This window comes from Mytilus edulis, chromosome 9 (genome assembly GCF_963676685.1).
Source record: "Mytilus edulis chromosome 9, xbMytEdul2.2, whole genome shotgun sequence".
NCBI classification, from domain to species: domain Eukaryota; kingdom Metazoa; phylum Mollusca; class Bivalvia; order Mytilida; family Mytilidae; genus Mytilus; species Mytilus edulis.
Window position 1 is genome coordinate 85,258,829 of NC_092352.1, and position 22,606 is coordinate 85,281,434.

General features: G+C 32.1%; 2 protein-coding genes across 10 annotated transcripts in view; one reads left to right on the top strand and one right to left on the bottom strand.

Moving 5' to 3' along the window:
* Window positions 1-871: 871 nt before the first annotated feature.
* On the bottom strand, window positions 872-14,518 carry LOC139489241 (small ribosomal subunit protein uS8A). 3 transcript variants are annotated; one of them, XM_071275473.1, is made up of 5 exons: window positions 14,399-14,518; window positions 12,814-12,952; window positions 5,723-5,802; window positions 2,310-2,395; window positions 872-990 (listed from the first exon to the last, which is right to left on the bottom strand). In XM_071275473.1, exons 1-5 carry the CDS (start codon window positions 14,486-14,488, stop codon window positions 897-899), a joined length of 489 nt encoding a protein of 162 aa, XP_071131574.1. In that variant the 5' UTR covers window positions 14,489-14,518; the 3' UTR covers window positions 872-896. The 3 variants fall into 3 exon arrangements, with proteins under 3 accessions (XP_071131574.1, XP_071131575.1, XP_071131576.1); XM_071275474.1 differs by having other exon boundaries at window positions 14,365-14,406; XM_071275475.1 differs by lacking the exon at window positions 14,399-14,518 and adding an exon at window positions 14,121-14,209.
* An 11-nt stretch (window positions 14,519-14,529) lies between these two features.
* The window catches only part of LOC139489238 (uncharacterized), a 37,931-nt gene continuing 29,854 nt past the window's right edge, over window positions 14,530-22,606 (top strand). For 6 of the 7 annotated variants that reach the window (XM_071275463.1, XM_071275462.1, XM_071275466.1 and 3 more), the window contains exons 1-3: window positions 14,534-14,670; window positions 20,520-20,639; window positions 20,939-21,229. In XM_071275463.1, coding sequence (XP_071131564.1) covers window positions 20,538-20,639; window positions 20,939-21,229 — 393 coding nt within the window. In that variant the 5' untranslated portion in view covers window positions 14,534-14,670; window positions 20,520-20,537. Of the gene's footprint in view, window positions 14,671-20,519; window positions 20,640-20,938; window positions 21,230-22,606 lie in introns of all 7 variants that reach the window. The other variant, XM_071275469.1, reaches the window with a different exon arrangement.

Consider the following 22,606-nt stretch of genomic DNA (forward strand, 5'->3'; position numbering starts at 1 on the left):
CATCCACAACCTTTATATATGTTATGTATTATCAAAAAATACAACTTACATTTCAATATTAAGGATGAACACGAATGCAGCCACTTTCATTTCAGACGGAAACCGTCTAAATTTTAACTAAAATGATAGAATTTTGAAGATTTCAGTAATTTAGCATGACTTAATGGTGCTACAACCCGATATATGTGCATTGTATTGTCAAAAACAGCCCATATTTATGTAGCAGAAGCATTCAACTGTCCAATAAATAACTAGAAGTTTACATTTTTACAATTTTGTAAAACTGTTATATTTTGGGGCCAAAAAGGGGTCTTACCGGACCTACTCCTTTTAAACTAAATCTGTTGGGCGGTTACACTATTATCCCAGCTTAAAGGTAGAGGACATGCACATGCATGCCTCAAATTAGTGATGTCACCAAAATCAAACTGGATCCGTGTTTTGTGGTAATAAGCATTGTGTACAAGTCTAATCACATTTGGGTGAGGCAGACTAAAATGAGAAAACAGTAACGAAAAATTCAGCAATTTTTCCTTTTGTAAAGAGATATAACTCTAGAACAGTAAAAGTAACACGACCATTATCAAACTGGATCCAGGTTTTGTGTTAATAAGCATTGTGTATAAGTTTAAGAACATTTGGTTGAAGCAAACTTGAGAACTGAAACCAATTTTGGGACACAAAGGACCTACAAGGATAAAGCTGAAACTCTGCTACAGCGGGTGAATACAAAAATTGTAGTTTGTTGAACTCCTGAGTATCCTTAATCTCTCTTAATATTTCTTGAATGTTCAATACCCTTTTCTCAACATTTCTTAACTAATCTTGTGTATCCTCGTATATTTCTTGGACACTTAACAAAACACTTGACTAGTTTACTTTATTTTTTATTGTCTTTAGAAAAAGAAGCCAAGGATCTTTCCTCCTAAATGTTTCCTTCTGGCCTCTTCATGGTCCATGATGCCTCCTGAGGTTGTTAGTACCAAAAATCTACAACGAAAAATCATCAAAATTAAGCAGCCAAAATTGAATTCATTCATTTCAGTAATAATTTTTCATTAAAGTGCGACGGAAATACATGTTTGATAGATGAATGGAAATACCCATTGCGATTGCAATATTTATTTCATACAGTTGGGAGAAAATAAGTTTTGAAAGCAAGTCATAAGATGGAAGTCAAATTAAGTTATCATACAATTGAAATGTTAACCCTTTCGCCGATGAGTCCCGGTTTACCGGGATTCACGCTTCAGACAGCTGACGATGAGTCCCGTTTTACCGGGATCGGAATACCTCTTTTATGTTTCCCGCTTAAAACAGTGCAAACATGAGTTATCTTTCTTTGATTGATACCCGGATGAAAGTGTAAACATTGCGCTTCCGTTTGTTGAAAACCGTGTCAAAATCAGAGGAAATTTACGGAATTTACGAGAATTTGAAATGAGGGAACATTTTTTTTGAAAGAATATGGAAGAATTGAAGCCAAACTAGTATACTTTTTTGACATAAAATGTGGTTTTAAGTACAAAACACTTGGAATGGACATCGTTCAGTGGGAGGAATTTGTACAGCCTCATAAAAATTTTCAAAATTTTGCCGTTTTGGGTTAAAAAATTACGATTTGGGGTCAAAGAGCAGAATTTTGAGAATTTCACCTAGAAAATGCCGAAAATTAGAAAATTTGAATATTTTAAGAAGAAAAAATTATTAAAACATGAATAAAACTGTGAACATGGTGTTAGTGAATGAAATAAATACACAAATAACTACAAACAAGTTTTTATTGACATTTATTATGAAGATCTCCCACTTGAGTAATAGTAGCCAGGGAAGCCATCGTCTCAGAGTAGCTTCTGTCTGGGCAGCAATCGGTGAAAGGGTTAAGGATGTTCTCTTGTCATGTTTTGGAATTTTTGTCAGATTTTTGAAATTCCTCTAGTATATCAATCAAGTATCAAATTGTAACCTAGTCATGATAGTTAAAATAAACTGACAACATTTCATATAAATTCCCAGTTAAGATACTGTCTATGGTAGGGGAGACAACTCTTTTTGCATTATTTTTGTCATCATCAAATGCATTTAACTTCACAAGAGAAATCTTGATAAAGTTGGAAAATATCATTTTAAATTTTGTCTAAATTACCAATTTCTGTCCTTTCAAAATAAGTTGTAATGGTTTAACCTAATTTTATAAATTGTTGAAATCAATCCCCCAAAGGCTTTCAGCTTTATAACCCATACTATATTTGAAAGATCTCTGTACTGAAAAAATATATAGCTAACAATATACTGATTCAATCACTTACCCAAACTGTCTTGAAGGTAACAGATTTGTGGTCCACTTCTCCATGTCTCTCATGGCAATGTCAAACCTTGGACTGATTACACCACACTAAAAAACAAAGAAACCACAATAAATACAGCTGTATGGTCTACTTATGTCTTACTTGAATATATAAGTGATCATATCCCAATTCTGTGGTGTTTTTATACCCCATTTATGGACAATATGTTTTCTGGTCTGTGCGTGCGTCCGGCTTCAGGTTAAAGTTTTTGGTTAAGGTAGTTTTTGATGAAGTTGAAGCCCAATCAACTGGAAACTTAGTACAATGTTCCCTATGCTATGATCTTTCTAATTTTAATGCCAAATAAGAGATTTTACCCCATTTTCTCTGTCCATTAAACATAGACAAGAGGCTGTCACAACGACAGCAAACCGGATTTAACAAGTCCTGCCAATATCACAAGAACCATTTACTGATGAACAGTGAAAGTGAAAATCGTAAATATCAAATTTGACCTCCATTTTGTCATCAGTATCAACATATCAAAACTTGAAAAGCTTAGGTTGAATGATTCAAAAGTAAATGCAACAAAATGAATGGCGACACCATTTTTCGATCTTTCAAGAAACATAACTCCTGAACGGTAAAAGTCAAAATCGACATTATTGAACTTGACCTCCATTTTGTCATCAGTAACAACATATTAAAATTTGAAAAGCTTTGGTAAAACAGTTCATGAGTAAGTGCACAGACACGACTGCAAAAGCCATTTTTCAATCTTTCAGGACCCATAACTCCTGAACGGTAAAAGACAAAATCGTCATTATTGAACTTGACCTCCATTTTGTCATCAGTAACAACATATCAATATTTGGGAAGCTTTGGTTGAACAGTTCATGCGTAAATGCACGGACACAACTGGAAATGCCATTTTTTAATCTTTAAAGAACAATAACTCCTGAACAGTAAAAGTCAAAATCATCATTATTGACTTTGACCTTCATTTTGTTGTCAGTAACAACAAATTAAAATTTTAAAAGCTTTGGTTGAAAGGTTCATGAGTAAATGCACGGACAACATTTAGTTGCCGCCCGCACATCCCCAAATCAATAACCAACATTTTTGTCACAAAAGTCCGGTTAAAAATGATAGTGAAGATGGAGTATATGTGCACTGGGGGCACATTCTTGTTTTTTATTAATTTAGTATCATTTGTCAGCACAAAGAGCTCATCATGACATGATCTGGTCATAAATTCACTAATCTACATCCAATGTATCAGAAACGGAAAACTAATTGTTAGAGACCAGAGTGCCATTTTACTTTACAAGTAAAAAGTAAATAGCAAAGAGATCTCTATTTTTATGTTCCATTCAATGCGACCATATAAGCACTAAACTCCTTAAATGGCTATTAGTGAATGGGCGTAACATTATACAATTCAAATCTTGAGAATTAGTAGATTTCAGAGGGAAATATGGCCTAAAATAAAATTTCATTTATTTGATATTGTGTGCCGCCGGACCCACTGAAATTCTTGCTGCCCGAATTATTTTGTTTGTGTTCAGAAACTAATTTTTTGGGGATTAAAACAACTGGAAATTGTAACGGAATTTGATCACATCTGCAGTTCGTTCCTGACTTTCAAATTTCACGATCTTAAAAGTTCTTGCTGTACACTGTATTGGGAACAAACATTTAAATAACATAGAAATTGATAGAATAGTAAAAATCTGCCAAATGTAATGTCAAAGAGACTAGAAGTGGGAAGCTTCCCCTATGCTGCTATGCCTTGCTTAACAGAGGTGAACATTCTAAAAATAAAATTTTCAACTATTCTTTGGAAGAAACATTCTGGAAGAACTTTTAGCTCTTACATATGGTAATTCTATGTGTTTCTATATGTTCTAGTGACCATGATCTGTACATGTGTTAGTATAAACATTTCTAAGAGAAACATAAGATCTAAATGAATTGTATATCTCTATTCCTTGTATTCTTTCGAAATTTTCATGATTAGGTTTTCCCCTAATCCCTTTTTTCTTTGAGACAGAGACTGTAGACTTTAATTATATTAAAAATAGAAAATTCACAAAAAAAAGTTAGGATGACATAAATGCCCTTTTTCTGAAAAAAGGAAGTATTCAAATGTTTTAAAGCACAATACCCCAAAAAGGATAAACAAACAGGAAAAGTACTAGTAAGCTCCATGTTCACATACATTTAGCACAGACACTAATTTCTAGAAAGCTTAATATCTTTCCTGTCAGATTGTGACATGATCTGGTCATGAATTCACTGATCTACATACAATGTACTGGATAAGGAAAATGAATTGTTAGAGACCAGAGTGCCATTTAACTTTACAAGTAAAAAGTAAAAAGCAAAGAGATCTCTATTTTTATGTTCCATTCAATGCGACCATATAAGCACTGAACTCCTTATACGGCTATTAGTGAATGGGTCTTATCTGAAAATACAATTCAGTTCGTGTAATTCTAGAATGCTAAAAATGTTTTGAGAACTGGTAAATTTCAGAGGGAAATAAGGTTTAAAGTAAAATTCCATTTGTTGGCATCGCTGCCTGACCTACTGAAAAACTTGCAGCCCCACTATTTTTATTTCAATTTCAGAAATAATTTTTCTTTGTATTAAAACATGTTTAAATTGTGTCCCGCAATTTGATTCCTTGTATTGTTTCATATTTAATTTTAAGGTTAAGGTATTCCCTAGTCCATAAATTTAGCTCTAGTTCTTAGACGTTTATATGTACCGAAGACTTTTAATTATATAAAAAAAATTAGCATCTATGGAGGTTGGGAATTCCTCAAAAACTTGACATTTTAGGGCGACACAAATGCCCTTCTGCTGATTTTTTTTGTTTTCTTTCAAAATGTGATACCCAATAAAGTGAACAAAAAGGAAAAGTGAACTCAAAGTTCATAGCACTGTCACCAGTTTCTGTAAAAATATACCTATATATTTTTAAAGATCACAAAGTACTCATAGTGACATAATCTGATTATTATTCACTGATCTACAAACAATGTATAGAAGTTCAGGAAAATAAATTGTTAGAGACCAGAGTGCCATTTTACTTTACATGTAAAAAGTAGATAGCAAAGAGATCTCTTTTTTTATGTTCCATTCAATGCGACCATATAAGCACTAAACTCCTTATACGGCTATTAGTGAACGGGTCTTATATAAAGATTTCAAATCATATAATTTTTTAACAGTAAAAAGAATGTGTCCATAGAACAGTTATGTTGCTTAATGTTTATAAACCTTGTAAACAACCTCACCTAAGAGCAGAAAATGGCCACCAATTGGTCTTCAACACAATGAGAATAATTCAAAATTTGGACTTTCGATGTATAAAAAAAATATGATAAAATTCATTAGAAATTTAAATTTTGGACTAATTTACATACTTTATTTAATCTTCCTGTTAAATTGACAACAATCTTGCCATTTCTGTGGTCATCTACAATCTCAAACTCTCCAATGTAACCTGAAAAATATAAAATCTTTTTTTAAATTGATGGTTTACAGAGTAATAACATGATTTCATATAGTTTGGTTTTTTTTAACTTTAAATGGAGTTCACCTCCTTGGTTCATTTTGTGGGCTCATCAAATTGTAGTAATTATTGCGTGTTTGCTTCATATTTATTTTGTGAATAATCCACATTAAGTTTGCATCGTTAGGCCACAATTAAAAATATTTCAGTTTGCCCAAACCCGACCCATGATGACTGGGTGTGGGTAGGTAGGTAGGCAAATTCTTTTTTTTTTTATCCGAATTTGCATGAAAATATTAAAAGATCTTAAAACAGTATATCTTTTTTTTCTCTGTCAAACCTTTGTAGAGACAACCAAAAGCCATGAATTTAAAACCTCTATAAATAAATTAGTCTACTATATGATTTGTATCCTGAGATGTTTATAACCCTGACAATTGCTAACTGTGTGAAAGGGCTGTTGGATTTGTGAAGTGATTTTCAACAGTTCCATCAACATGATGTTTGTATAAAAAAAATATCAGCTGATTATGTAATGATTAAATTTGTTTGCAGTTTTTAAATCCTATTTCTATTAAAATAGATTAAATGTCCTAAAATATTTATTTGAATTATTATCTACCATTCTTAGTTTGTGTCTTTTTTATGTTTTGAAAACAAATTTATATTTTACATTATCACACAGGTAAACTAATTTGGCTATAAATAGATCAAAGCATGTTCTGTAGAATCTCCAAACTAAAAACGTATTTGTTATAATTTTATTTCTTTAAATAATCAAGTTTAAATTTTTGAAAATAATCATTATTGATAAAATATAATCGCATAAAGTTAACGTTTTCTGAAGACTTTCTTTTTAGGTCATGGTTCTAGAGGCTTCCTCACAAATTGTATAAAAATCCAATTATGGCGTCCATAACATGTTTTTACTTTTGCACATGTGAAAAAATATTTCTGACAAAAGTCAGATTTCTCTTGTCAAAAGGGATTTATATTTATATTGAAATAAATTATTCAGAAGGAGTTACATTCAGTTAAGATTATATTTCTGATTCTGTGAGCAATTATAGTTTTATCAAATTCTCCCAAACAGCAACGTACTGACTGTCTAATGAGACTTGTAAATTTGAACTATTTGAATAAAAGGGCATCTAATTTACATGATAAAGTAAGATTATAATTAAAGACAACAATTTATCAAGAAATAATTCCTTTTTATTCAGTAAAAACAAAATCTTCTTGCAAGATTGTAAATTCGCAACTTCCGGATCCATTTCCTGTCAGAATAACATTGAAAATATTCGATTGCATATGGTTTTGAACAAATCTACCTGAATATTCTTATCAGATATTCGATAACACGATGAAATTAACATTGAGCATATAGGTAAGGGTTTGGTAGTACAAACAACTACAACGTAAAAAACTGCCACTTCAAATGTTTTACTTCTTTACGTTCGTTAAATTAGACGATAAAAACAGAGAACATCGAATATCGATTAACTGCGTCTCTTATACGCTTTCTTTTGATCTTATTCACAGTTACTTTCAAACGCAAAGACGACAAACATTAAGTTTTGTACGATGACGGAGCGGACCCAAAATAAATCCGAAAAAAAAAATTCTTCCAAAAAACGTCAAAAAAAGAATTTGAGTCGGCGGGTTTATTTTGGGTCGGTCGCGTTTGGGCAAACATACAATCTTTTTATTTTGGCCTTATGTAAATAGAAAGTCTAGAGAGACATGTTAAATGGTCCTTTTACAAGTTCTATAAGCTGGAAAAAAGTGTGTTTTTGAAGTTTAATGCAGTCAAGTCATTTAATGTGTCAGCTGTGCTTTGAATAAGTCTTTTTGTCTGTATGAAGATTCCTACTTGATCTTCCCTATTAGTAACCAGAAGTCATAATGTCATTTTGAAAGCTGTGATTGTTTAAGCTGCTGATTGAATTCTTCAGGAATATCTCCACAAGGAAATTTGTGTTCAATATATCTCGTGTATATATATCTATAATACTAAAATTACGAGGTCCAATTTGTCAGCCGTCATCACGTAAAAACGACGAATCAAAGAATTCAATTTTATATATAACTAATATAGTACAAAGGTGTAGATTAAAAATTACACCACTCAAGGCCCTTTTGTTTTCCACGTAATTAATATTGCCAATAATTAAGAAGTTCCGGGTCGAGTCCGATACCGATACCAATAGTATATTCACCTGTTACCGATTACCTTATCTGTACGTTCCGCATCTGACAGGCGCACCACCAAACGGTGTATTCAGGATTAATATGCTATATAGTATTACACGGGTCATAATCACAGGGTTGACACTACTTAATTGCAGTCAAATTGTTACCTATTGTTGTATTTTAATCAGTTAGACTTTCTAAGATAACAATACGAATACTAAAAATCTGGACTAAAACAGGGCTCACGCTACCAGGCGACTTGGGCGAAGAAGTCGCCCTCCCGATCGTCACTTCGCTTTCCCCGACCCCCAAAAGCGAAAACAAGTCGCCCTGTTCTTGACGAAAGTCGCTTTCAGTCGCTTCCGTCATCGGACATTTTCAATTTTTACCAAGTTGATGAAACATTAATTTTTAACTGATAATTAAAGAAATTCAGACATAAACTATTCATTATCTTTAGAAAAGAGGTTGAAGCATTGTCTTCGCAGTGTGTATCAGGTTATTTGATAAAAATACAACTTTTTATCACTTCGTGCATTTTCGCAAGTTCCGGTGCTTGTTGCTCGAAAACGTACATCAACCTAAATTTCGGCGGCAAAATAAGTTTGTTACTTCATTTAAAGGTGATAAAAGTTGCCTCCAGTAAATGTTTAATCCATTTATTGCATTAAAACCGTCATGTTCCTTTCCAAATAACTTGTCAAACATCGTTTATTTTTGTAAATTTTCTTGCATTCTTCCGCCATTGACCGATTTCTAAACTACGGATCTGAACCGGACCAGCTATGACCGAAATCCGTACTTTTACAATAATTACTACGGACGCACGGATGGAACAGCTGACAGAAGAATATTGATCCCAAAGGGAAAAATTACGCATCCCACACGCATTAAGACACTTTTGGTTACATCTAATTGATTGGTGTATATAATTCCCTATATTTTTTATGAATGTATCAAACTATTGATTAAAGTTGCTTAACTCTGAGACTATTATACTTATATCAATATATTATGGCCCAGCTTAATAACTATTATATTTTTTTTATGAGAAACACTGAATTTCATACACAAGATAATTTTTAATTAAATTGTAATTGATATAATTTCTTTACATTTTTTAAAATAAAATTATTTTTTTTAGTGCTAGATATTTAGTTGGTAGTTTCTCACAAGAACCTTAGTAAAACTTAAACAACTTTTAATTTCAAATGTTACTTTAATTGTAATTTTTTACTCATATGAATTGAACAACATAAACAGAACATTATTTACATATGGCCCTTTATACTATTGTAAAATCCAAACATTGTAGCGCACCCGCGCGAATGAGCACTTCTCTTTCAAATCTCACCACTTCTCCCTATCAGTTTCAAAAAGAGAAGTCACTTCTCCCTATAATTCTGAAGTAGTGTGAGCCCTGCTAAAATAAGGCGTATAGGTACAGTTTTCAATTTGTTAGCGGGCATGACGTAAAACAGCGAATCAAAGAATTCAATATTTATAACTAATATAGGACAATGCTGTTGATTAAAAAATACTCCATTCTCAAATAAACTCAAAAACTCTACGTTCTTCGAGGAGTGGAGTGAGTTCCTCGACCGTCTAGTAGTCACACCGGAAGAGTTGGTTATCACAGGAGATCTTAATTTTCATCTCGATAATAAAAACAATTGTGATACCCGAAAATTTCAAGAGACACTTAGAGACCATGGTCTTGTACAACATGTACGAGGTCCAACACATAACCATGGTCATACACTTGACGTGGTAATTACAAGGGAAAACAGTTTAATACTTAAGACAGTACCATCCGTCCAAGATCCTTCCTTGTGCGATCGGAAAGGAAATCCATCCGGTGATCACTTAGCATTGTTTTCAGCGTTGGAAATATCGAAACCTCCAAGAGAACGCAAAGAAGTGACTTATCGAAAACTGCGTAATATCAGTACAGATGATATAATTCACGATTTGGTCAATTCGGAAATTTTTCAGAATCAAGAAAGACCTCTCGAAGACTTGGTGAACTTATATTCTACTGAGCTTAGTTCCATACTTGATAAACATGCACCATTAATATCTAAAAACTTAATACTACGACCTAATACCGAGTGGTATACAGACGACCTCCGTGTCGCTAAAAGAAACCGCCGCAAAGCAGAACGACGTATGCGGAAAACGAAACTGACTATTCATCGTCAAATGTTCCGAGAGTCTTGCATTACAACAAACCAACTTCTTATAAAATGCAAGAAAGACTATTTCTCCAGTAAAGTTTCCGAAATTGGACACGATCAAAAACAACTGCATCGTTTGACTAATGATTTGATGGGAAATAAAAGAGAAATTTTTCTACCCGAGCATGAGGATGACAAGTTACTTGCCGACAAGTTTTGTGAATTCTTTGTTGGGAAGATAAGTATAATTCGTGACAGCCTGTCAACAACAAACACCTCCTCAAGTGACAGTAATCCTATGAGAGCTGACATTAAATTTGAAGGTAATCAACTAACATCACTGTCATCAGCATCCAATGAAGAAATACGGAAAATAATTCTAGCGTCTCCAACAAAGTCATGTGAACTCGATCCATTACCAACCCAACTTCTAAAACAATGCTTGGACTACTTGTTACCAGCTATTACAAATATAGTCAACAGATCGATATCGGAAATGTGTGTTCCAACGCCTTTTAAACAAGCGGTAGTGAGACCACTATTGAAAAAACCGAGTTTAGACAAAGAAGTGTTAAAAAACTATCGGCCGGTCTCAAATTTACCATTCATATCCAAGATAAATGAGAAAGTCGTTGCCACTCGTTTTGAGAATCACATCACGTCTTATTCTCTCTATGATCATGTTCAGTCAGCGTATCGTGCCTACCATTCTACGGAAACCGCTCTCTTGCGCGTCCATAATGATATTGTGTGCGCACTTGATAATAACTGTTGTGTCGTCTTGCTTATGCTTGACTTATCTGCTGCATTTGACACTATCGACCATACAATACTTCTCAATCGTTTAGAGTTTTCATTTGGAATAACTGATGAGGCACTGTTGTGGTTGAAATCATATTTGACAGATAGAACTCAGCGTGTTTCTATCGGATCGGTACAATCGGATGATATCAGACTCGGCTTTGGTGTACCACAAGGCTCTGTGTTGGGACCAAAACTTTTCTGTATGTTTGCCAAACCAGTCGGAGAAATTTGCAGGCGACATGGGATGTCTTACCATTCATACGCTGACGACACGCAAGTGTATCAAGTCATTAAACCTCTTGGAGACTGGTCGGACCTCTCCAATCGTCTTGAGAACTGTTTGTCGGATATCAGTGCATGGATGAGTATCAACATGCTTAAATTAAACCAAGACAAAACCGAATTAATTGTGTTTGCACCAAAACAACAACTAAAGCAACTATCCAGTTTCCAACTAACATTCGATGGAACTATATTGACTGATGCTTCTTGTGTGAAAAATCTTGGATTTTATTTTGACAAAACACTCAGCATGGAACAACAAGCTAGTGCAACGACAAAAGCATGTTTTCATCAGATACGAAATATTGGTCGCATTAGATCCCTGATTACAGATGAGGCATGTAAGACTCTCGTGTGCTCACTCGTTACATCACGACTAGATTATGGTAATGCGCTGTTATACGGAACAAATAGCTGTGTAATAACAAAACTACAGCGTGTGCAAAATACAGCAGCACGGCTAATAACGCGCAAGAGAAAATACGATTCAATAACACCTGTTCTCATTTCATTGCACTGGTTACCGGTTCATTTTCGTTGTCAGTACAAACTCCTGCTGTACATTTTTAAAGCAATTCATGGCAAGGCACCATCATACCTACAGGAATTAGTTGAACATTACAAACCTGGTAGAGCCTTGCGATCGGAGAAAAGCATGCTGTTAAGACTACCAAACGATGTTAGGACAAAACGCTATGGTGAACGACGGTTCGATATTGCCGCACCAACTCTTTGGAACAGCTTACCTTCATCCTTACGAAATGAACAATCTCTTGACGTTTTTAAAAAAGATCTTAAGACATATTTTTTCCGAAGTGCTTTCATTGATTTTTTGTAAATTTTTAAATTTATGAACAATTTGTTTTACCAGTTGATTGTATTGTGAACTTTTACTTAATATTTTTTAATACTTGAGTCACTGTGGTTTAATGATAATCATTATTTTAAATTTATAGAGGAAATTTTAAATTTTTCTTAACTCATTTTTATTTTTTGAAACTTTTTACTTTTCTTTCATTTTGATTAATTTTAAATTTTTGATATTTTTTGTGTGAGTTGTACATTCTTTTATATTATCCTATTTTTTAAAACCGACAATCAATGTTTTCATTTTACACGCCACTGCTCAGAAATTGTATTTATGTGATTGTATATTTTGCTTTTACCTTATGTATCTTATTTTTTTGTTTATTCATGTTAAGCGCTTAGGGTAATTTTTCAAATTATATAATGCGCTATATAAATATTGTATAATAATAATAATAATTCCAGGACCTTTTGTTTTCCAAAAAAATATTATTATCATTAATTGATAAGTTCCAGTTCGACGGGTTCACACAGAAAGATTTGAAAGCAGAGAAAACTGTGTATCTTATAATCAGCATGACTTTATCAGATGACAATACTAATTCTAAAATAAGGCTTGCACATAGTTATATACATTAATTCAGTCACGGACCCGCGATATACGGGTGTGTTCTAGTATATATATATATATACACTTTGTAAGTTGACTGTTAACCAACAGATAATGTTTCATACTTACCATGCTTCATCATTACTGTTAAAAATTTGATGATGACTTTTGATGAAGGTCTGATCAACACCTGCCTCTTTCCTCTCCTCTCAGCGGCTGCAATAGACCTCAAGGCGTCTGCCAATACATTCATACGCACCATCTTGAGCTGAAAGTAAAAATACAATTCAGTAAGAAATAAAGTTTTTTCACATGTACTTTTCTTTCATCACACTCACTTTGGTATATTTGTTGCTAAATTATGCTAATTGAAGGGTCCTGATCCCAAAATCCCAAAGTTAAAGAACATTTTGATAAAAAAATTCCCGGATCCCGAAAGGATCAATCCCAATATCCTGAGCTTAAAAACACCAAATCCTAAAGTCCTGATAAAGGTCCTTCCCCTCCTTGATCCAAGGGTGAGGGGGCAGTTTGTGGGGAAATTATTGTTGCTTGTTTAGAGAATCACTGAAGCATGACTGGAACCCACCACTGAATGTATTTGCATGGTCGTTAATAACAGTCTGCACAGTTAGCCACTAGTCCGATGCCCCAGACTAGTAAAATTTCTTTCAGACTAGTAAGTTTTTGCAAAACTTTGTTTGGACCAATAAGAAAAATGTCAGAATATTGGTCTTCGGACTAGTAGTTGAAAAAGTTTTTGGTGCAGACTGTAATAATTACTACATGTAAGTACAATGTCGGGCAATGCTAATTACTACAGGGTTGGTCAATATACATCTTCTACTAAAGGGTTGCATGGTCATCTACATATACATTTTCTGTTAAACTTGACCCAATACTCCACGCTTCCATGGGCGCAAGAAAAAGAGTAATTTTGTAAGATAATCAAAGAAATTATACAAGCGAGTATAATGTATGACAGAAAAAAATAAAATAATAATAAAGCAATGTATAAAAAGGGGGGGGGGGGGGGGGGGGGGGGGGAATTTGCTTTTCGTTCATCTGGCCTGAATTAATCAGGCTTCTGTTGCGATACCAGGAATAAAATCAACAGTGACGTCGGCACAGCTCCAGTCCATCATTTCACTTACTTAGCAAATGCCGTTGAAATGGGGGGATTGCAAAGATTCATAGTCATATTAAAGGCAGGAAACAGACTTGTATTTGCAAGACTGCTTTAAATACTTGGGCTTACAATGTGGGAAGTTCGAGATATCTGCTGCAGACCAAAAATGGCAGCCAATCTTAACAATTTGTAATACCTAAAATTTTACTTCAATACTTCATTACTTGACAGGAAAGTTTGAATCAGTGACAATCGAGATTGGAAATACAGTTTACTTCAACAGTTTTAACATAGTTCATTTAATAACTTAAAGTGTGTCTACTCTGTGAGCCTACAGTTATTCAAGTTATTGAAACATAATTAAATAATCTGATTGTAACAGATCTCAGTACGCTGATTTGAGATAGACATGTCATAGAACAAGATAGATTTTTCGATTATACGCTGTAAAGCACAGAAAAAATATCATGTATTTTTATAGGTATTGGTTCATTTAATAATTTAAAAGCCTTTTAATCGTTCAAATATTTTTCACATGTTAGGATGATTACAGATAATTTTAAACACAAATAATTTGGCATGTACCGTTGAAATTAGCGGAAGTAAAGGAAGAAAACAGTGAAAGGAATTGTGGGTAAAACAGGTGCTCGTCTTAGTCTTGAACACGTTTTTCATTACATTGATTTTAATGCAATATAAAACGTTTGGCTGACCTATTTCGTCGACAAGGCAATGTAAACAATATGGCTTCCAAGATTTGATTTCCCATCTCCCCATCTCCGACCAATAGTAGTAGAATGATTCACATGTTTATCGAATAAACATGCCTTTGACCAACATTTAAGTGAAATATTTATGTAAGGAATTAACTTGCCAGAGAAATGTAAATGAGACAATATCTGAAAAAGTCTAGTTTTTGGCAATAAGAAAAAACCAAAAAAAAATCTTTAGACCCGGTATTTTAATAGCACAAATCGAAGAACACACATTGGGGATCTAGGAACTGTTGTCTGTAATTCAAATACTTGTTTAATAAGGAAACAATGGCAATTTAAAAAATGGTACAAAAAATTCAGTTCTTTCCTGTTACCAAAGTGAATCAATTTTAAAAAGTTTCTAATGGGAATAAGGAATAAGTTTAAGACACTATTTGTGGTTTACTAGTATATCCTGCAATAGTTTATCAAATGCCAATTATTGATTTTAGCATTTGCAATACAAAAGGTTTAGAAATATACTTAAATATAGTCAGATATGTTGGTAACATGAAAGAATCTTGAGTAACAGGACAACGGTAACAGGACAGAGTTGGTAACAGAAAGGATTTTTCTGCTTTATTTTAAAATTTAAGAAAAATAAATCATTTTAGATTGGTCACAATTGGAAGATAACAGCAAACAATGTCATTTATCCTTTGAAACTGTATTTGCAAGATGAAAAATCTGCCCAGGTAATGAAAAATTCTAAAATAAATTCCTTTCTGTTACTATTTACTATACTAGAATTGCACAATGTTCTCTGCTGTTATCAAAAGCAAAAAACCTATTTTTTTATTCAATATACTGTATATTATTTTGAAATTTATTTGATATGGGGGTGATAACTTATATTAAATGAAATGGTTGGCATATAGTAGATTAACTGTTCGATTCTTCAGTGAAATTGTCTTGAACATTCTTCCTGTTACTGATGATGGTTATGCTGTTACTTTTGATCAGGTATTATGACAGAACGTATCAGAAAGGAATTACGCGATAGTTTTTGTCCTTTTTATCACATTAAATGTAAGTGTATCATGTGACATATAACTTTTAAAAAGATGATATAAAAACACACTTAATGTTGTGGTGCACACATAAAAATATTCTCAGAAAGTGTAAAAAAAGGCTATAACAGGATAGAACACCAATAAGTATTTTTCTATAAATTCTTACCTTGGATGGGCTTGAATTTTCAAACCTGGCCGCCTTTCCAACTATTTCTTTGTACTAATACATTCAGGGAATGATGCTCTTCACAATACATAATGGGAAAATAACTTTTGGTCTTGTAAACGTTTCCACAGGTAAAAAAAACCCAGTGGTAACAGGAGGGAAATCACCCCTGGGGACAAATTTTTTTTCTCTTAAAATTTGCAAAATTTTATTACATGCTATACTTATAATATAAAAAGACAAATTAGGGGCAAGTTTATTAAATAATATATCATATATGTGAGAATCGGACGCCTGTTTAGTTAATTTGGATATTATTTGAATGATTTAGTTTTCAAAAAAACACAGGGGACAACATGATTTTAGGGGGGGTTGAACATTTAAATTACAATATTTTATTGGAAGAAATATAAGAATGAGTGTTTAATTGGCAGGCCATGGTGCATTATATAATTTAGTTTATACTAAAACTTAAAATTTTCAAAAAAGATGGTTGAATAAAAAAATTATTGCTGGTGAAGTGCGGGACATGGAAATTAGACTTTTTCAGATATTGTCTCAAATAATGAATTAATTCTGTAAAGTAAAAAGCATTGATGTAAAAGTTTTAAATATTCCCAATATCCTTGACAATATACCTTATCGCTATTTGTCCGCCATTACTGGATATCACACAGGTTCCTGTAAAATTTTCACGTCATATAGCAAAATATCTATATTTCATCCTACAGAACACAAATACGCCAACAATCATTCTTTCCACGCACAATTAAAAACTGGAACAGCCTTCCTCCGAATATTGTTATGAGCGACTCTATAGAGTCGTTCAAAACAGTCATATCAACCTACAAAATAAAATAAAAATATGCACTACCACTATGTAAAAATGTTACAATTAATTTTTGTTTTTAATCATAAAATTAAATTTTTCACTGTATATGTAAAGCAAAATTATATACGGTTGAAATTTGATCCGGAGGAAAAAATGTCACAGTAGTTATTGTTATTTTTTTATCCGGAGGAAAATATTTCCCTGGGATATTTTTTCCTTTGCTGTGAAATTCTATTTGGGTAGTTAACTTATTGAATAGTTATTAGAAAAAAACTTAACCTTCAAAATACTATGAAATAATAATAGTGTATTTGAAATAAAGCGAAATTGTTACAAAAAAAAAATGTATTATAATGAGAAATAATTTCACAAATTATCCTTGAAAAAATTTCCTTAAATATTCAAGTCAATATCATCCTTTTAAAAAAGAAAATTATCATGAAACATAGGGAAGAAAACCAGAAGTAATTTCAAAGATCGTAATTGTGAAAATAATATCATGATTAAATAAGGTTAGTGAAATACCGATGAAATAATATCATGATTAAATAAGGTTAGTGAAATACCGATGATATAAAAGTGAGTTGTTTTCAGATCTCAGTACAAATATACATTTAAAAGTAAGGTAGAAATATAGTTGCATTACTACTGTTAACAGTCATAGAAGAATTTGATTATGATGATATTTTTAACTATATAAATAGTTTTGTCTGGAGACAGAGATGTAGTTGTTGATTATATGGAAATCGGATAAATCATAGCATAATAATATATTGGAACAAAAGCATGTTTAACAGCTGGATAGTTTTTACCTGTGAAATGTTATCTGTCTTATAAAATCAAGTTGTAAGTCATCTTTTTCTATAAATGAATATATATAAAATAAGATTGAAGAAAAAATTTCACTACAAAATAGATTCAGAAATATATTATATTAATATCTTTAAAATATAAATTGCTCATAATCACCTCCCTTTGATAAATTATGCAAATTTGGTCTACCTTTGTGAAGTATTCTATAATTATAGCCAGGTATATATTGATTGTGAGTAACTTACATAGTAGTTAATGAGACTCTATTTCACACGGTTCTGTGAAATATAGTACGGCAAATATAGACCGGTACACACTATCTGCATAACACAGATAGATTTTCACTCCTCTGGGAAAAATCAACCTGTAAAATACCATGCCTGGAAAAAAATTACTGGGACAAATTATCCTCAGGATAAAATATCACAGAGGAAGAAATAAACCGTTACAAGTATACGTCTTCACAAAGCAATGCGCAGTACAAGTGACATAAACTTCAACGTATTGTAGGCGGTCACTAAAAAGTAGAAGTAGAAGAAGTATCTGATGCCACAATGGAAAAGTGATTGTTGTATGTGTCAAAAGTTTAAGCGACCGGGTCAGCCGGGTTTACAATGTATGGTTTAGCGTTAAGGTGTACAATGGTGTATATAAAGACTGCTTGGAAGATATGATAAAAATTATATGATAAGATATGGAAGTAATATTTTGATTTGGTTCTTGATATTTTGTTACTAATTAAATAAATAACATATACATGACATAAAAAAGAGGAGGGGGGATAAGACCTTTATTAGGACTTTGGGATCATGTGTTTTTTAGCTCGGGATTGACCCTATTGGGATACGGGAATTCTTTTTTCGAATTTCGGGTTAAATATGTATGGCCAATTAAAATTAATTGATAGATTTTCATCCCGCCCGTCCTTCTGAAATTTTTTTCATATTTTACTTGTTAATAGACTTTACATTCGCACCAAATACACTTTCGTACCTCGTTCGCATCCTACACATTTGCCCCAAATTTTTATTCGAATTTCAGTTGAATTATAAGATATAATTATTATATATGTATATACCAAATAATTCTATTTTCTTGAATAACATGAATAAAATTTGATGAATTATTATATAGATTTTTTCCCCTTTATTTGATGATTAATTATTTAAAATGTTAATTATATGTGATTACAGCCTAATATGGTGTTATTGTTGAGTGTTTTAAAATCAGGATTGTTGTTTTCTTAAACTTGGTATTAGTAAAACTTTGAAAATTTAAATAAAACACATTAAAGATGATTGTTTTAATAGCTTGGCTCCTTTGATCTCAAGATATATAGAGCAATACACTTTGTCTAAAAAGAATTCAGATTTATTCAACACATTAAAAAAACGTTGTCAGAATATCACTTAATTTAGAAATAATGACACAAAATATATTCATAGCAATACATTTACCATGCTTACCATTTATTCAACACCAAATTAACGATGTGAAATTCACACTTTATTTACTAGAAACAATGAAAAAAATATTTATTTCAATACAGTTACCAAAACATGATAAAGACTTATTCAACACAAAAATAAAATACTGGTTGTCAGAATTTCACTTTATTTAAAAACAATGAAAAACAATGCTTATAGCAAAACACTAACAATGACACCAAAAAAAAAAAACTTGTCAGAATCTCACTTTATTAGAAATATTATTTTCGGATTTTGTTCATTTCCATTACCATGATTACTGGTAACCGTCGATGATTTCGTTCGATCAAAACTTCCTGTTTCGATTTTGGTTTTCATATATCAGATTTCTTCGAGACTAATCTAGGCAAACCAAAATGATTAAGTCAACATATTCTGCTGCTCTATGATGACAACATCAGTTACCGAGAATAGCGATTGATTACGAGAAGAGCATGAAATATTTGGGTATTGATGTGTAAAACGCTATGTCCAAGAATGTTAATCGCGGTATGTCACAAATTTCTGTGATTAGAAAACTATTGATTTTTGTTCATGCAATGACTTTTGAGTCAGGAAATTTGGACTGTGAATGATATCCAAATCGCAAGAATTGTGGAACACCTTGGTACTCAAAACTTGGCTGGATTAAAGAAATTGACACAATCACAAACTTGTTAGATAATGATTGAAGACCGTATATTTTGTTAAAAAAAAGTCAAGAAACATGCAATTTATTATAGCAAGCCCTTAGATTTACCCTTACCTCGTTTTTGTTGACAAACAGCAAACACCTTCTGTCCCAATACCCTTAATAGAGCCATTAAACAGCAACTTCTTTTTTGTTAAGTTGAAGTTTTACATTGTTATTATACTTGCATCTTGCATATGCACCAACCCTATATAGATATTATTTTCAATACTGTTTGAGTTTTCAATTTATTCTGTACTCATAATACTTGTGCTTCATACCAATGCATTTGCTTCATTTTATGAGGAGTACAAACCATCCATTAGAAAGCTAAATTAATTTGGTGCAGTTTTCCAACAGAACATGCTGAAGGTAGCATTTCTCCACGTTTTGGCTGTTAACCATAAATAGTTTTTTAAAGCGTCAATTTTATGTTGAACAGTGATTACCAATCAGAGATATTTATTTCAGAATTTGAAATTTGAAATTAAAAAAATTAAATCCTCCCACTCTCCCCATTTTTTTTCAAAAATCTGGATAAAAATGTTGATGAAAATCTAATTAATTTTAGTTGGCCTATTAATTGTTATTGTTTGCACATGTCCTAATTCAGAATCTGATGTTCAGTAGTTGTCGTTTGTTGATGGGGTTCATAAGTGTTTCTCGTTTCTCGTTTTTTATATAAATTAGACCGGTTGTTTTCCCGTTTGAATTGTTATACACTAGTAATTGTTGGGGTCCTTTATAGCTTGCTGTTTGGTGTGAGCCATTGGCACTGTGTTGAAGACCATACTTTGACCTATAATGGTGTACTTTTATAAATTGTCTTAGATGGAGAGTTGTCTCATTAACACTCATACCACATCTTCTCATATCTATAATTATAAATTTTACTTGTGGTACACTTTTGATTAATCTCAGATAAACATTAATTTACATGCTTTACTAATATAGCTTCTCTTTCTTTTAGGATATAATTGGTGACAAGATGTCTATGTACAGTACCAGACCAACCACAATAAGAAGTGGCATTACTCTGAAACCAAAATATAATGTCCAGCACTGTTCAGATAAACATACAGAAGAACAGGTATATTTTATTGAAATTGGTTTTAACTTTATCCTGTATGTTTTTATTGTATTTTATACTAATTTGTAAAAATCATTTTATTGATGATAAGATTGATATTATCATTTTTATACATGCAGATAATAATTTTATATTTTTTTTTATATTTGTATAAAAGCAGATGTGGAATGATTGCCAGTAAGACAACTCTAAACAGAAGTGACCAAATGACTTAGAAATTTTAAACAACTACTACAAAATGTATACATGTAGGTCAACATTTATGCATGTTTTATTCTTTACTGTTACTCTTATTATAGAAAGACATAGTGAGAAATGCTCAGGCTGAACTACATACAATTATCACAGCATTAGAAGTAGTGAAGTCAGATCAAGAGGTTGACCGACTTAGAGAGGACTGTGTGAAGATCAAAGAAAAAGTAGATAAAGCTTTGTTGACCTTGAAAATCTTGTATAAAATAAATGCTGAGTTACAGTATGCCAGAGCAGATGTCAGGCATGGAGAAGGGGAGCTAATCACCATTGCTCGTAAACGTGTAAAATGGTTAGAGGATCGTATGGCCACGCTTTGTGGTAAAAATAAGCGACAGGTATTAACACTTTCTATATATTGTTGAAATTTATTTTATGATTAAAAAATGATGAATGAATAAAAAAAAATCATGTTAAAATTCAAGAGTAAACATTAATCTCTGTCATATGTACATTTGTACATGTACTAAAAACAATAGTAGATTTGAATAAAACATATAATTTACAAAAGTAAAAAAAAAACACCATAAAAGTGAATGGTATACCATATACTATAATGTTATATTTACTTATCTTTACAACAACACTTGCTCAATTAGAAGTGTGTATTTACATGTAGAAACTTAATTTTGGATGCTATAGCATAAAATAACATCAGGTTGTAGCTTCAGTATTGATTTATAACTGATAAATTAGAAATGAGTAAAACAACTAAGGTTCTAACTCCCTCAGGCTAAGTGATGGATTTGTCTATTCTTTTTGATCAAACAGCTCCTCAAATATTCATGTATGTGTAAGATTTTCTTTGTCTATGAATAAATAGCATAAAAAGAGGTGCACACTGAATAATCTGTGCAGTTGGTTATTTAAAAGTTGTTGTTGAAATTTGAATCTGGAATAATTTTGAATTCAGGAAAATTGATGAGAAATTTATGATGAAAGCTAACCCAACTAAATAGGGTTAGTCATGCGTGCATGGCTAAGGGGGTTACGTAGTTAGTTTATGCTGAAATGATAGTGAAAGTAAAATTAACCTAAGGGGGGTTAGTTAGTTCATACTGAAATAATAGTGACAGTAAAATTAACCTTAGCCATGTGTGCATGGCTAACCCTATTTAGTTGGGTTTGTTTTCAGCATACAATTCTAATAAATTTTCCAGAATTCAAAATTATTCCAGATTCAAATAATTCCTTGTTTTGAGGTTATTTCGAATATACAGCAAAATTATACAGTAGTTCCTGTAATTCTAAATTTGTTTTTTAAGGAGTAATTCTCTAAAGAGTACAAGTTAATAGACAAAAATCAATCAAAACATGTGTTACTTCTAAAATTAAGGTGGTACATAACACTACAGGGAGATAACTCTGTAAAATCAGCTGAACTTTTCAATCACGTTCTATTATTAAGCCTTAAGGAATATAAAGGTTCACATGATCAAAATTAGTGTTTGTCAAACTTCAAGATATCCAACCGTGTTTTTCCGATAATGTGTCTGGTTCAAGTTTTTTGAAAATTTGTTATTTTTGTCAAAGGTTTAAAGCACAATGTAAATATTTTGTCATAATTTTATGAAAATAAAACGTTTTGATTTAATTTTAGTCAAGGTGTTTGGTACCACCTTAAATTGATTATCTATATATCATATAGGCTTTCAAAATTTTGAATGTGACTGTTGTGAGTATTACTGATAAATCAAAAGGGTTTTGCACACACT

What these genes read in the sequence shown, in the direction of transcription:
- LOC139489241 (XM_071275473.1), bottom strand. Translation starts at nt 14,488, where the DNA reads ATGAAAAACGTGTTCAAGACTAAGACGAGCACCTGTTTTACCCACAAT. An exon ending in AACAGTAATGATGAAGCATG is followed by an intron (nt 5,803 to 12,813) that starts GTAAGTATGAAA and finishes TATATTTTTCAG; the next exon opens with GTTACATTGGAGAGTTTGAG. An exon ending in TTACCTTCAAGACAGTTTGG is followed by an intron (nt 991 to 2,309) that starts GTAAGTGATTGA and finishes TTTTCGTTGTAG; the next exon opens with ATTTTTGGTACTAACAACCT.